Source organism: Argiope bruennichi, chromosome 9 (assembly GCF_947563725.1).
Source record: "Argiope bruennichi chromosome 9, qqArgBrue1.1, whole genome shotgun sequence".
Lineage (NCBI taxonomy): Eukaryota > Metazoa > Arthropoda > Arachnida > Araneae > Araneidae > Argiope > Argiope bruennichi.
Window position 1 is genome coordinate 28,335,222 of NC_079159.1, and position 16,946 is coordinate 28,352,167.

The following is a 16,946-nucleotide window of genomic DNA, read 5'->3' on the forward strand; positions in this document are numbered from 1 at the left end:
CCATTTGCAATGTTTAATCACATTTTATAGCTTTCTATCAAAATTATTAATAATTACGGTTATATTATTTGTTGGCTTTTTCTAAAAATTATTTGTCGCACACTAAATATTGCAAGACTTAAAAATTGGTGCATATATATTCCCATTTTTATTAAAAAAATAACATTACAAAATATAAGATATTTAATCTTATTTGTATAATTTAATGTTTAATATTATAGCGTCTTATGCAATCAAGATATTACATATATTTTTGAAAAGAAGATTTATTTAGATGGATTTCTTATAAGCATTTCCGTTGAAGTAACAGGAGATCTTTTAAAATAAAATATAAAAATGGAGTAAGAGTATATGAACTAATAGGAGAACGAAATGAGAACACTTTTTCTTTGAAGACTAAGTATTGTCTTCTGTTTTTCCTGCTAAATATAGTTTCTGTTTAAAAAAAAAAGATTCCGTCATCGGACTGGAGGTTAGTCAACTCTCACTATTGCTATGCTTATCCGAAAAGTGAAAAATAACCACCATCCCGGAAGATTTTCATTTCCGTAACTGAGGTGCTATAACGGAGAGCGGCGTTTTACATAAACACAACAGTGAAAATTATAAATTGCAAAAACATCAAAGAACTGCAGTGCATGGCTAGTGATAAATAAAAAGTGATCAATTTAAAACAATATCAAAATTAATCGAAATCATTAAAAATTACTCTGTTAGTTAAAATTTTAGAAAGTTATATTAAATTTCGAACTGAAATATGTACTTTTTAGAAAAGTTACCCTCCCCCCTCCCCGCGATTATAGAATGTAAAATTTCGATCTCTCCTTTAATTTAACTTCTCTCAAAAGTATTAATGGTTTCATTTAAATTTAGACAAAAGTTTAATTCTAAAAATGTATGGTCATGGCGTTTATCATCAATTTGTTTCAAGTGGAATGGGAGAAATAAGAAGAACAATTATTTCTTTTTGCAAGGGCATTGGCATATTTGTCAGTTCCGGGAGTAAAAAAAGCAATTCCTTTTTTTTATTTATGTGTAATTCCATTTCGTAGATCAGGCTAATTGTTCTTTTGAATAAAGAAGTATTAAAACAACAGATATTAGCGGGTCCGAAATGGCGATGTTACTATAAAATTTGGCTTAAAAATAAAACGCTGGAGCTCCCACAATGTGGATCATTTGCCAATTTTTGAAGTTTGGTGACAAGATCTTGAATGCATATGTATCCTTCCCGGATTTGTAAAAATGTCATGTGAGTTTAAAATCTTCATCAAGCCATGTGGAACCAAAACGATAAAAATTACACATTTTGAATGATAAAAAAATGAAATGAAAGAAGTACAGTTTCAAAGCACCAATGACATAAAAAAGAAATGGGCACATGATACATCTGTTGCGTCTCCTGCTGTTTCAATGAGCAGTTTTGCTCTAAATTCCGATTTCGTGCAGTACCTCAGTCCTCATCCATCTAATCAGAAACTTCAGCATGAAAGCTCAATTTAATTTTCTTTGAAATAGTTCGTTATCATTAATGTAAACATTTATTTAATACTGCTTTTTTGTTTTTTAAAAGCTTCCTTCTGGCCCATTTCAAAAAAGGAAGTAAACTATTCATCTTTGAAAAACTTCAATAAACTGTGGAAGAAGAAGGTTTCTAGAATTCTTTTGAAAAAAGGGTCGTAATGCTTAGAAGTTTGGGAGCACTTGATTAAAAACATAAACACACTAACAATTTTTTAATTAAAAAAATATCTACTGTCATATTTTGTAAATATTTTTTTTGTTCAATCATCAATTCAACTAATTACAAAAAAAAAAAATTCTTTTATGGACAAGGATGATATTAAAATAGTAGTCACATTACGATTGTTGCTGGAACTATATTTGAAAGTCATATTTAATACACAACAATTTTTTTCCTGACACATCCATGCGCAACAAGCGCGCACGATTTTAACATTGTACCATTTTAAATCGAATTCGTTCTTTATTCTAATGCGTCCCGTTGAGTTCCGTGGTAAAAAGCGATAGCACCGAATTCGATACTAAAATAGACGATAAAAATCACTCATAAAAGACAGCAAAAATCTAAAAAGAGACAGACAGGGTAATTTTCAATGAATATCTTCAGTCTAATACAGGAAACAAAGATAGAAATAGAAAGAAGAGACGAAAAATAAAATAACTTCCATCTAAGAAATATCTTTTCTAGTACATAGTGAATTTCTTTTATGTATGTCAAAATAAATTTAAACATATTCATGAGTTTTATAATTTAATTTTCAGCTCATCTTGTAATACTTATACTGAAGTAAAATTTATCCATCGATGTTTGAGGAAGTTTAAAAGGGATTTTGTTTATAGAAAATGATGTAAAGTAATGGTAAATAAATAAATTTTTTTCACCCATTTCTCTTTGTTTTTTGAGAGATACGACATTAATATGCAGAAGACGATGCAGGAAATAATGACCAGAAGATAAATTTATTCGCGTGCTCTTTTTATGTTCAAATCCATGTTTTTAAAAACAAAATTATAAAGTAAGGAAATATTTTTGTTTTACTCGTATTCAGCAAATAGAAAGCATGTATGCGCTCTTATCTTTTTTTATGTTGATACAGTTTCTGATGCTTCTTTTTGCAGCTTCGGATTTGATATGCAGTAGTGTAATTCAGACGTGTCTGGATATGTAGATATTTTTTATTCAGGTTTATCTTAGTCTCTTTTTCTTTTAGATAAATATTTTAGATGATGATTTTTTTCCCATAGAGTAAAAATGAGTCCTTAAAACCAAAGTTTGATTCAATTCCGTGATTGTAAATTTACATGGTTATTTGAAGAAGCGTGGAATTCCAATATTTAAATTGATATTTTATTTTTCATTCTTTTAAATTCCTGGAAAGAGGAAAGGAGGCGGATGCGAAATTTTAGATATTTATTTTAAATCACTTTTAATGTAACGTTATTGTTTAGAGAATGCTTTTTTTCTATGTTTTCTAAAATTATGCATCATAATTAATTAACTAAATTAAAATAAATTTACTTAATAATTAACAATAATAATTTGTTTTATAGATTTTATTTTTTTATATTTAGGTATTTTTCATTTAATTTAGAGGCATTAATTATAACTCTTAGCAAATTATGACTTAAGGTAAAATGTTCAAAATTTCAAGTAATATATTAATAAGTTTTTAAGATATCTGTTTTGCGTATGAACATTTTTACAAAATTCAAGTTTTTCAAAAAATACATTTAAAGTTTTCATTTGTCATGTACTAAAAATACTTTGTAAACATAAACAATGCTCAAAAGCATATGTAATGGTCAATCTTTCCGGCATAAGAAACTAATTCAAACGTATTCTAATATGCGTGGCTTGCTGATAGAATATATTATAAAATAAATTATAATTGCATGTATTTAAAAAAATGTTGGAAAACATTCCACTTCTGGTTATTTCCGGTTTCGTTTTTAGCTACAGTGGTTTATAAAAAATCACATATCTCGGTTTCTATTTATCATATAATTAAAACAAACACAGATTTTGGAAACCCAAATAAATGGTTTTAAAACTAAACAATAAAAGAGAATTGTGAATTTTGATCAAAACTAAATTTTAATAGGTAAACGGATAACATAAGGGTTGTGTGTTTTTTGAGAATAAATGTTAGGTTTAACATAACTTTATAATATATTATATATATATTATATGGGGGAAAATGTATTAACGCAGATTTCTAAAACACAAGCAAATTTACACATAAAAAATTGCAAAATATAAAATACAAGAATAAAAAACAGATAAAAAGATAAATAAAAGATTCCAGAGTTTTTTGTAAATAAGGGTTAATATTTGATACCGAATATATCTTATTTTTATTCCCAATTCTTCTTTTTCTTTGATAATTTACCTTTCGACTTTTAAAGCTACTTTATCCATTTCTTTCAGATATTAATATTTTAATTTGGCATTTATGCGCAAGTATTTATTGTCATTTTTCATCTTATCTGTATGTGACTGATTATTGTTTTTGCACTGCATTATAGCATATTGCAGTAATAAAAATAATAAAACCAAATTTGACAGAAAAATATGCAATTTTGATTACCAAAGTTGATTTTAAGTTATCAGCGTTTTTATGATACCATTTTACCAAAATTTAAAATATGATAAAATAGCATTAAAGGACGAAAAATAGCATTGAAACATGTATTATATAAATATTACAAATAAATGTCACTTTCTAAAGAATTAACTTAGAGAAGATTCAACCGATTTAAAAAAAGAATGATTTCAAACGATTTTATATAAAAGAAGTACTTTCAGAAGTTAAGAATATTGAGTTAAAGATATATGATTTGCGTCAAAAATTGTCTTTACAAACGAACTCGTCTATCTTAAATACATGTTTAATCAAAAATTCTGTATTTCGACACACAGGTAAGGCAGCCTGTTATAGACGAAAGAACTCATTATTTTTTAGTTCAAATTTACATTAATATGCTCTTCAGTTTTCTTTAATATTAAAGAAATAAGTTAATTTCAATAAAAATAAACAACAATTGGAATTTTTATCATGGTATCAAAAATGATCTCTTTAAAAAGTAAATGTTCTAAATATAAAGTACGTCACGTTACGACGGAGTATTTTTAGCACGAGTTAGCTCGTAAAAAAATATCTGATAAAATAAATCTACTGCTGCCTTCAGAAACAATTCCTTGTTACTGCAGATGACAAGTTCTAGTTTCTGAAAACCTGTAGTTTGTCGACAGGTTTCTTTTAAAGCGCGCTTAACCTCCAGGCACGTAGCGTATTGAAATTTCTGTCAAAGCTTTTGAAAGCTTTAATTAAAGCGAGAAAGTTTTAGAACTTTCTTCTCACGCTCTGGTTTTGTATTGCAGTTCTTAAGATAATTGTTTAAGACGTGATTTAATTTTTTAAGCCAGCGCGAACTTTCTTCTCTCGGCATTCTGGAATACTCCTCCCAGGCGCATGCACATTTTTTTCCAGTCTTTTTTTTATTATGAAAGTTTTGGAATGTGGAGAAAAAAAATATATAAAATAAATTTTTTTGATATAAATTGTTGGGTTGACTATCCAAAGCAAATCTATATGTTTGCTCTACCGGGCGCGAAAAGGAGAGAGAAAAAGAGAAAATTGAAACACCACTTTTATCGCTTAAGGTATTATGACTACGTTCGGGATTAATTTTTGAAAAACTTTCGAAAATAGATATATTCTTGAATATCTGCATACAAATATTGAAAAAATATCTATAAAACCAAATTATACCAGTTAAGGGCGAAAAGCTTCTTCAAAATTAGGATAAAGGGCCTTTTTTTTGTTAAACAGAGATATAAAGCAAAAATATTTCTACGTTTTGGGGTTTATCAAATGATTTGCCAAAAATTTTGCAAATAGCTTTAGAGATATATAATCTAGTTCCTGAATTTAAAAAAAAACATATTTCAATCTATTCTTTGCCAATCAGTCTATTGTTGCCAAAGATTATAATTTGTGGAATATCATTTAAACATAAAAAAATAGTATTCAAATGTATGTATAAAAATCTGTGTAATTTTCCAAAAAAATAGATTTAGAAACAAAATTCTAGAGGTTTTGTAAAGAAATCAGTTCAAACATTAAAAATTTTAAATATGAAAATTCGTAATTTCACAAAAAATATTGACTTTTCAACATAGTCATTTACAATAAATGACTATTAATCTGTTAAAAGTTTAAATCTAAAAGTTATAAGACTTAAAAATAATTATACGAGAAGTAAATAGAAATTAAGTTTTGTTTTGTGCAGCAGTAAAAGAAATAATTATCAGAAACAGAATTTTATTGTATATTATCATTAATTATTCAACATATTAATGTAAAATTATCATTAATCATCCAAGATATTTGTGATCATTGTTGTATAATTTATCTTAATGAGCACACATTGTATACCCTCGTTGTAGGCAGATAACACTTGCAATGATGTAAAATCGAATGGCCAAATTACGGTAAAAGCTTTAATGGTGTCGTAACAAAGAATTTTCATTTCTCCATAATCTTCTTTTCGACTTCAATAAACAAAATTCATCAACAATCAGAGATCGCCATTCACTTCTTTTTTATTATGGGCAATTTAGATTCTTCATTAAAACCTTGCATAGAGGACCTCCTTGTCATCGAGTGACTCATCGCGTTTTTGGTTATAAACTTAATAAAATCCAATGTGTATTTCATTTGGTTTTGTGATCCTAGCATTAAGAAAGTGAAAGACAGAATGTAGCTTAAGAATTACGAGATATTTTATTCCTTAAAAATGTTTTAAACATCTCAAAATGCAGTACAAGCAATATTCAGCAATCTAATCAAGGCTTCCATTGTTTGCTAATGATGTACCTAATGAACATGCATGTCTGAAAGCAGGAAATGCAGCGTTTCAATGGTTTTCTTTATCAGAACATTGTATCGAGTTATATGGAAAGAAAGTATATATATTATATATATATATATATATATATATATATATATATATATATATATATATTTGCACAGAAATATTTTATTGAATTATACATTTTCTATTTTGTTCAAATACCTTTTGCCATCTGATAGGAGCATGATTCCACTCTAATGAAACTTCTAATCTTCGCTGGCAAAAAAAAAAGAAAAAAAAAAGAATCCAGGTATTTTTTTTAGGTAAAGGCTTTGCTGTCTAAATAATTTTATACAGATCGGAACAAATAATAATTTGAAGGTGCCAATTTTGGAAAATATATTATATTGCATCCAAGCTGTAAAACTTTTTGGCGAGTTATGAAACATTTAGGAGATCTCGCATTTTTTAGGTGAAACAATATACATTTTCTATTACGCAATTCTAGTCTTTTCTGAAGTGAATGAAGTCGATTTGAAATGACTGACTGCATCCTTCAGTTATTTTTCAGTTGATGATCATTTCTAAAGTTGACTTTAGAAATGATCGTCTTATCGTATGACAGATGATAGACTCCTAGGAACCCCACTAAACAGACAGCATCAACTCTAAATGATGATTATCGGTTATTTCTTGGAGTTTGTTCATATTTTTACTCCATGATCTCTTGCGCTTAACATTGTTGTAGTCAATCCGTTTTTCGTCATCCATCCGTGATGATTCGCTTCAAAAAAGGTTTATTTTTCAATGTTTGAGAAGTAAATCACAGACATCAATGTGATGGATTGAATTTCTTTCTTTAAAAACAAGTGGTGTGCGTTTTCTATTGTTGCTACCAACTTTCATCCAGACTTTTCCTCCATTGTTGATGATATAGATAAAATGATTTGACTTATTTTTCCGTCTTGAGTAGCTTTCAGTATACGGCCTACATTTGATAAAATATTTGAAATTTTGTTGGGGCTTATAGTTAATATTTAATTTCTACAAAGGTTCTAGTTAATATTTTAATCTACAAAGGTAAAAAAAAGATTCAATCGAGACCATTTTTTTAAATACTCTTGTGATATAATTAGTTGTGTAAAGAATGTTAACGAAGACAGACAGTTACAGACAGAATGTTAAAGAAATTTATACCTTAATAAACAAAAGGATATAAAACTTTTGGAACAAAATGTGTTATATATCATTCAAAATTTATTTATTCGGTTGAGGAAGCTATTAAGATATAATTATACAAAATATTTTATTGAAATACTTATCAACCAAACTGATCGCCAAAGGAGGTTAGAAATTAAACTAACCAAGCCAGATTATCTTTCTTTACCATAGTTTATTATTTTTTTAGCGAAATAACACTTTGTGGAAGAAGTCCAAATTAGAAATTTTTAATCTTGAACCTGAGACTGAAGTAAATAGAATATTTATAAAATAATTCCGAATAAAAGAGAAACTCACACGAAAAAGAAACTAAAGTAATTTAAAAAATAGTAAATTAAAATTAAATAGGAAAATTAGAAAATACTAAAAAAACTATTTATTATTAGCATTTTTTTTGATAAAATTTATTTACCAAGTTCAGCTAATGCATTCTTAAATTTTGTTCGAATCTATCTTGTTTTCGATTTCTTTTAATAGAAAACTGTTTTCCGTTCTAAATACTTCTCATACAGTACGCAGTTCGTACATGGTAGAAAAAAAAAGGAAATACAGATGTAATTTTAAAAAAAACCCAAGAAACTAGAAGTTTGAAAAATATGCTGAAATTTAATTATCTAGTTTTATTTTACGAGAAAAACTTTCAGAAATTATTCACAATTAGTGTTATTAGATTTCTATGCTTTGTTGAAGCAGCTATTTGTAACGATACTTTTATGGAGGTTTAATAAGTCTAATGGCGATAGTTTAAAGATTAAAAGAAATGCAATGATATTACCATCGAATAATTATTTTAAACTTTCTTATAAAAGTTCTGAAGTGTAAAATTTCTGAATTTTTTCTTCAAATATTTTTCTGCATTACTTCACAATCACAATTAAGTGTCTATATTGTTTTGGGTTGGAAAGAGTTACGCACACAGCTATGCGCCAAACAGATTATTATTTACAGAATTATTATTGTTATGCAATGATTGCAAATAATTACATCTACCTTATCAAAAACTAGCAGTTGCACAGATAATATTTTTATAGTGATAATACACGATGCCTTAAATTTCAGTTAAATCATTTATACATAGACTGATCCTCATAAGTTTCTCAACGATGTATTTTTAAGCATCATTACGTAAAATATTATGGTGTTATTTTAATAGATTTATGCCTCTATCTTTTAATTTGTGTACAAAACTTCTCTAATGGATTCGTGTCCCGTAGATTTATAATGGCCATTTAAAATTCAAATATCTCTGAAATCTATTCAAAAATGTTCATTGTTTTATACTTTAATGTAATTTCATTTTCTTATTTCCCATGCAAATCATGCAGATGATAAGTAGAATCTTTTTTATTAGTTTTTAATGATGGAAAAAATAATAGTACAAAATATATGATGAATAAAACAATGAAAATGCTTTGAATTTTATTGAAGTAAGGACATTTAATATTGAAAGTCATATAAAAAATATTTTTAAAAATTTCAAAAAATCAGAAAAATTGTCCGATAATTTAATTTATACCATTAAGAAGATTTTTTGCATTTTTGTGTGATATAAATATTTTTATGCTGTTATAACTTTCAAAAATTATAAGTTAAAAAAACACTATCAATTTGCAGCAATTTTGATTTACTGAAAATCTTAGTAAAAATCTGAAAATTCGCTTTTGAGTATACATTCCCAATTTCAAAATATGTCTTTTCAGAATTTGATAAATCTAGATTTTTTGTTCGGTCATGTAGATTTGGCAAACACGTACTTCTCAAACGTTTCCTTTTATGAACATATCCGATTTAAAGAAGAAATTGAAAACATTATGGACGAAAGTATAAAGTTTTATCTATAATTACTTGTAATGTAATTTCTAATTAATATTTTAAAAGTTTTTCCTTTATAACGAGAATAATATCTATGTGATGGTCTATTTTACTAAAAAGAATTCTCTATGCGTACTTACCGTTCCTTTACTGTTACACATAAAAATGGCAAAACAGAATTTACGACATATCCTATTCTATATGAAGACACAAGAAGTACTTTTATAAGATAATTAAAACCAAATGAGAACACGCCTGTTGTGATTGAAAGAGCTTGAAAAGTTGCAAGGTAGAGAGCAGCAGATTGTAAATATGATGATTGTACAAAGTTGCGTAGTTCCGATATAAAATGTAGTATCGCATTGAATGTCGGCTCTGTGATCAAGGGACTCACTGTCAGATCGAGGGCAGTTACTGCATAGGAAAACAAAGCTTTCAGCTTTGTTTCTGTTTTTCTTCTTCTCGTGCTTTATAAGCAAGTTTTAGCCATTCGTATTCTGTGCAACCGATTTGAATAGCATTGTATTATTAAGCTCAGTAAAGTGTATTGAATATGTTAAAAAATATTTAAAATTACATATTTGAATTGTGTGACAGTTTTAAAAATCAGTTATTTCATCCCGAGTAATTAAAATACAAATTAATCTAACATTATTTAATTTAAAGAAGAACTTTCTCTAGTCTTCATATCTCGAGCAATTTGCACAGGATTTTTTATTAAACAGCTCTTTTGGTACCCATTGGATATTTTAACTATATAATTCATCTAAAATACTTATCGAAGTGTTTAATTTAATGAAAGTGTAGAGTTTACCCATAATAGGAGACGAGAGTCAAAATGACTCCGCATTGTTCATCAGCTCTGATTATCACATAATATTTTGTCCTTGAATACAATCATTTAAAGGATAAAGTGTTCTTTCAGCTGTATGTTGGCAAAAGTCTAAATATGAATATGTATGTATAACAGAGTTATTCTTTTTCAAAGTTTTTCTTGTTACTTATGGAGTCATTGACTCCATGTCTCTGAAAGCGCTTTTAATTTGAATGATGCAAAAAGAATAAAGAAATATTTTAAAATAATTTTTTTTAAATATTGTATTTTTCATTTTTGTTGACTATATTCTAACAGTTATTAAAATTATTAAAATTCCGTTGTTCAGTCAGTGCATGAAATTCCATTAATGACGAAGCAGGAGTTGATACTTTCATAGGTTTTATTTTCATACATATATGGACACGGACATTTTTAAGCTACCACACAAACACATCACAACACAAAGACGAGAGAGAGAGAGTACATGTCGCCGCGTCGGCGTCTCGAATACATCTGGTTAGGGGAACAGAATTTCCCCTTTTTCTCCACCGGAGTGAATCAAAACTCTAACATACGTAATACCTAAACGAAGATTTTTTAAAACTTTTCTTATAATATCTTTACAACATTTGGTATTATAACATTTTTAAAATTTTTGGTAACTACATGATTTCTAGAATGTAGTGTGTTTCCAGAATAAATTCCTATGCTGTTTATAAAAGACAAAAAAGAAAATTAATAACGGAGTCATTCTGACTCCATGTCACTGACCGCATTAGGAAATTCATGTCTCCAGTTACGGGTTAATTTTAACTTCAAGATCTTGCACTAAAATATCAAGAATATTACAAAGCAGTGACGATGAACGGAAAGTTAAATCTGGTATGTTTAACAAAACATAAGAAAAAAAAAACTTAACAGAAGAAAATAAGAGAAAAAAAGATTCGAATTGAAACTTTGTACGAAATAAAATAAATTAAATTAAAATCTAAAGCAAACCTGGCGAACAGAACGAATTCATAGGCGAAACAAGGATCAAGCTAATAATAAAAATACAAAGAATAAAAATGAATACAGCAGAGGATAAAAGAAATTAAATATGGAAATCATATTCCATCAATTATTTTAAAGAGCACGCATCCACTTACTTTGATACATTCCTCTGTTGATGATCTTTTGTATGATGAAGGTTCCATTTCTTGGATCTTCTCCCTCCGCCAACGTTTGGGCAAGAGCTTCAGCATACAGGATGATAGAATCATATAAATAAGCGGCGAATTCTGTGATATGCTGGCAGAAGAAGAAAAAAATACAAGATATAATGCCTGGTGCCAGTCGAAATTGTGTTGTCAAACAAAATTAATGAAGCTGCATAGATATTACAGATAAGCTAGATTACGTGACATCAAAAAACACTAACAACTTCAGTTATAAAAATTTCTTTTTTCATTTAACACTGATTTATCAAGATTAAGCCAACACTATTCTGTAACGTAATATGTTGGAGCTCTACAAAGCAAGTCACAGAATTTAATCATGCATCTAAGTCATATTAACCACTGTTTAGAATATAAAATGATTAACCCGCGAGCACTCGCACCCATTTTCGAACACGAGAACTCGCGCCGGGTATCTCATACCCTAATTCATTTCTGCTATTTAAATATTAATTAATACTGTTTATAAGCAAACCTTAGGTAGTTAAATATTACAAAACAATGCATTTAAGAATTTAAGTGAATTTAATAATAATTACTTACATGTTTAGAGACAATCTTTACAAATTACATACTGATGCTCTACACCGAGACTCCTTTCACATTTTTGGCACATAAACCTTGATTTTCTGTCTTTATTACATGGACAAAATGCACATCGTTTATAGTTTCCTTTGAGCTTTTTTGCAGGCGGTTCACTATTAGTAAATCCCAATTCCTTAGAAGTGCTTGGATTTGTTATTATTCCTTGAGGCTTACGGTTTCTATGTTGTTCTGAAAGAGCGAGTCCCAGTGTTTTCAGAAGCGACATTTTTTGAATAAGGTGTATTACCTGGAAGCTTGCTAATTATGTTCCTTGAAGGCTTCCTAACATTTTGCCGATATTTTGTCTTTTCCCATTTTGTTACTTTATCTTTACCTATATAACAATCTGTTGTTGACAGTGAACATTCATCTTCTATTTCTGTCTAAATTTCAGTGGAAGAATCGTGATCGCTGCAGTATTCTTCATCCTCAGAGGCAACACTATCGTCAGATAACGGTTCATCGTCACTAGAAAGTTTCTATAAGATGTCGTAACTATTCACTTTCTTCCTCGTAATTCATATAGCGCGTCATACTGCACTAAACTAAGAGACAGAAATGGAAACGTTTGACGAACACGAGGACTCGCATGGGTATGACATGCCCTCAACCCCTCTTTCTCAAAATCTATTTTTAGAACAGAACTGGTTTTTCCCCTAATGAAAGAATGTGGCCTTGGATGCAGCTACATGAAATTCTGGCCTAATCCGAAAAACAGGAAGCAACAAAAACACTGAATGAAAATGGATCGGGCATGTCATACCCGGTGCGAGTGCTCGCGGGTTAAATTATCATGCGTTATCTTTGAATTGAAAAATATAACGTGACTAAAGGGAAATAATGGGGACTCCCCTCGGTTTCTTTCTATTCTTCTTTTAGAAAATAAAGTTTGATTTGCTAGACTTACATTTAAAAGTATAGCTTCTATCGGTAAAAAAATAAATATGTTGTTATTTCAGATTATTTGCAAATGCTTGATCTCGAAAACCCCTCTCTGTTATCTAAGGCTTTTAGAACATTTATAGTTCACTTCCTCTTTAAGCTTGTAGATTGTTATTATTATAAGTAAAATGCAGTGAAGTGATTTGTTGCGCCTTGCAGGGTCAGTTTCGTAAAGTGTAAGATAAATCTATTTGTGACAATAAATAATTATATAAAATTTAATTTATTTTATGGATCTATTTTTACAAAACTGTAATGCAGCTTCCCAGCAAGCGGTGGTCTTCATGTTTCAAAGTTCATTTTACAAATAATGGAAACTGCGTTGCTGGTTCCATAATACTTACCTTATCTCGAGGACAAATATGGCGACTTTGGCGACAAAAATTAAATTTCTGGAATAAGTAATAGTTATGGTTCTATACCTAATAGGAATAGAGATCTGTGAGTTCGTCCGGAAAATTACATGTGATCTTGCGATTTGCCGATTGACCATATAAGGCGGGTCGGTCCCATGTGAAATCAAATAATGTTCTTGGAATGTCGATCTCATTGCAAGTACCTTGAGAATTACTGTGTTGTTGCGTTATTTGAGTAGCGATTTGCTGTTAGCTTGTGTGTCGTTAATTTCCCTAAATACTATTTTCTTATACATCTCAGCCATGCTTTTACTACTTAGGCTTCATGTTTTTCTTTTTTCTTAATGGAATAAAGCATTGTTTCCTATTATCCCATGTGATGTGCTTCAGTCACCATATTCCTAACGGTCGTTTTGCTCAATAATAAAATAAGTATTAAATATAAAAAAGTATTCTATCTATTTCAATAATATTTAAAAATGTAATTACCGCTTTGATTCTCGTTTCTTATAGCGATCATGTACAATCAAAATCATGTACACGTTCAATCAAATGATATCTAAAAGGTCTCACAAATCATAAATTTCGATGATAAGATCCATTTAAAGTACGTCATTAAAATAACATTTCCCACCGACATGTTTCGCATTTAATGCCAAGAACTCCAGTTATCTTCCCATGTAACGGAAGAAATGATAAAAGATCTTTCAAAATGACGGTAATCTCGTTCAGTTCTTCAGCAAATCGATTGAAAGGATTTCCGGTTATAAAATATCTGAATCACAATGTTGATATAGAAGCTTTCACTAGCTGTGGGCAATAAAATTTGAATCCAGGTTTCAGAGATCGACGTTTCCTCTTGTACTATAGAATGCTCGGTGCGTTTGAAACGATTTTTATTTATTTCGTCTATTCATCAAAGTAGACTGACAGTTATTGCGTTGTATTGAATTTCGGGCACGATACAGTCGGGAATATAAGGAACCATTTGATATCCCTTGAGAATATTTTGTTATTTGCGATAGGTTAAAATATTGCCTCTGTTGGATAATTTTTGTTCTTAACATTACTATGCTGAAAAATTGATTTTCGGCTTAAATTTCGAGTTTTTTAAATTCAATATTCTTAATACCTAAACATTTTGCTTTATAGAACCGTTTGAATCTTAATTCTATGAATACAATGACTTTCGTAATTGCATAATTTACGCTTTACTTCTATGTTTAAATTTTAAAATAATATTTACTTAAATTCTAAAATTTGATAAAATTCTTTTAGCAAAAAAATTAATAAAATGGAACTAATTGCATATTTTTTGTTCAAATTTCGGTATAAAAATTCTTGAAAATGTTTTGTAGTACATTACAGAATATAACATTCATTTATTAAAAAAGTTCGTAGACAATTTTTATAAATATATATATATATATATATATAAATTTTTTACGATGAATAATTAAAACATCCTTAAAATGTCAAAATTAGAAAAAAATATATATTATCATGAATATTTGAAACAAAATTATTTGCTAATGAAATTTTAGTTAACATGTTAATGTTAAGAAAAACAATGCAAATAAAAAAAATATTTTATTTTTTTTTAATTTCACAAATTAATGTAATAAGATAAAAATTATTTTAATAATGAGATATTTTAAGAATATTTGAAGTTGTCTTTAATGATATTTTGTCAAAATTTCAGTATTTTTGAGCTGGCAGTGTCTGTAAAACATGATTAAATAAGGCTATCATAAAATATGTGGTCTATTACATCTTCAAAGATTTTTTAATACACTCATACCTAATTTCATAAAATTTCATTGAATTCTTTTAAGATATTACGTTTCCCGTAAATCATTCATAGAGAAATTTTCATTCTTCGGAAAATTCATCAAAAATTGTATATTCATATTATTTTTATCTAAATGCCCTGGAAGAAAACGTTATTGTCAAGCCTTTTTAAACAAAAATTTCTGTAATAAAGAAACTATTACTGATTATCAAAAGAGTTGAAAAAACGTTTCTAACATTTTTAAAGTATTTTATGTTAACAATAAATGGATCATTCACGGCTGATTGAAAATACCATTGTTTCTGTTTTGTATTATTGAAATTTTTCCTATTATTTTCAGTTTTATCTGACATACATTAAAATGAAAGACTGTTTATGTTTTTACAAAATCGAGGCTTCACTTTTAGATCATATTTTTTTCTACATTTTTTGAGTAAAAAAACATTTTTACAAATTAGACAGATATCTTAAGATATCGAACTAGGTCCTAGAGACAAATTTGAAAAAAAAAAAAAAAAAAAAAAAAAAGGTCACAAATATTTTTTTATTGTACCAAACTGTTAAAACAGACTTGAAAGGTCAATATTAAAAGAAAAAATGCACTTATTTCTTTCAGTTTTTGAAAAGTTTGCTTAGTGAATGAAAATTTAGCAAAATTTTCAGTGTTAGGAAAAACAGAATAAGGTAAAAAATAATAGAAATATTTCATTTTTATTTTACCTACATACAGGTCAAATTACATAAAATATAAAAGACCACAAGATAAAAACTATTTTAATGAATAAAACTATTTATAAGCATTTAAAGTTACCTTTAATAATTTTGTTTTCTCAAAATGTGTCTATATTTTGAACTTAAAATGTCTAAATGATGCTATCTTAAAATCCACGTTTTATTAAATTACACCTTCAAATGTTTTGGACACATGCATGTAAAATTTCATGAAATTTTATTAAATTGAGTTTGATATATAAAGTTTTGTGTGCATCAATCACAGTGAAATATTTATTCATCAGAAAATGCGTTTAAATAGGATACTTGTAATTTAGTTCATTCAAAAGCGCTGGAAACAATTGTAGTTTTCATGCTTCTTTAAAAGCAATGCCAAAAAACAAACTGTATCTGAGTAGGTAGAGATTCAATATAAATATATTAAATATTATTTTGGAGAATTTTAAAGTAAAAACAAAACTATTCACGCATTTTCAGTTAAAAATACTATTGTTTCCGATTTCAGTATTATTTGTTGCGTATTACTGAAACTACTGCATATATATATCTTACATATATTACATATATTAAAATATATACATATATTAAAAACAGAATCTATGAAAAGAGTCTACGAAGTTCGGACACTATTTTCAGATCATAAAAAAATTCCAAATTTTTCTGGAGCATTTATTTTTACAACCTAGTCGGATAAATTAAGAAGATTTTACAATTTTTATAAGGCTTCGTAATGTAAAAAAAAAAAAAAAAAAAAAAAAAACATTTCACTTTATCTCTCAATAAATAGAAGTATTCAAAGATGGATAGATTTATATTTCAAGGTAATATTTTTTCTCAAACTAATGTTAGACTTTGGATAAACCACCTAATAAACTGTGGTAATTTGAAGAGTTTTGCTTAATGTATATAAGCTTTACTTCTTAGTAAATATATATATATATATATATATATATAAACAATTAGCAGTGAACTGACATAGTTAATTAAGTTGTTATTACTAAATCTCATGGATTCCTTTCAAATTTTCCAGCTTTGAAACATAGGATATTTAATCTAAAAAGTGGAATTCATGTCTTAATACTGTTTTAATA

The 16,946-nt window shown here is 27.9% G+C and overlaps 1 protein-coding gene across 2 annotated transcripts in view; it reads right to left on the bottom strand.

The window, feature by feature from the left end:
• The window catches only part of LOC129984157 (receptor-type guanylate cyclase Gyc76C-like), a 554,740-nt gene that overhangs the window by 190,050 nt on the left and 347,744 nt on the right, over nucleotides 1-16,946 (bottom strand). For both annotated transcript variants that reach the window (XM_056093958.1, XM_056093959.1), the window contains one exon: nucleotides 11,380-11,521. In XM_056093958.1, the coding sequence (XP_055949933.1) occupies nucleotides 11,380-11,521 (142 nt within the window). The remainder of the gene's footprint in view (nucleotides 1-11,379; nucleotides 11,522-16,946) is intronic.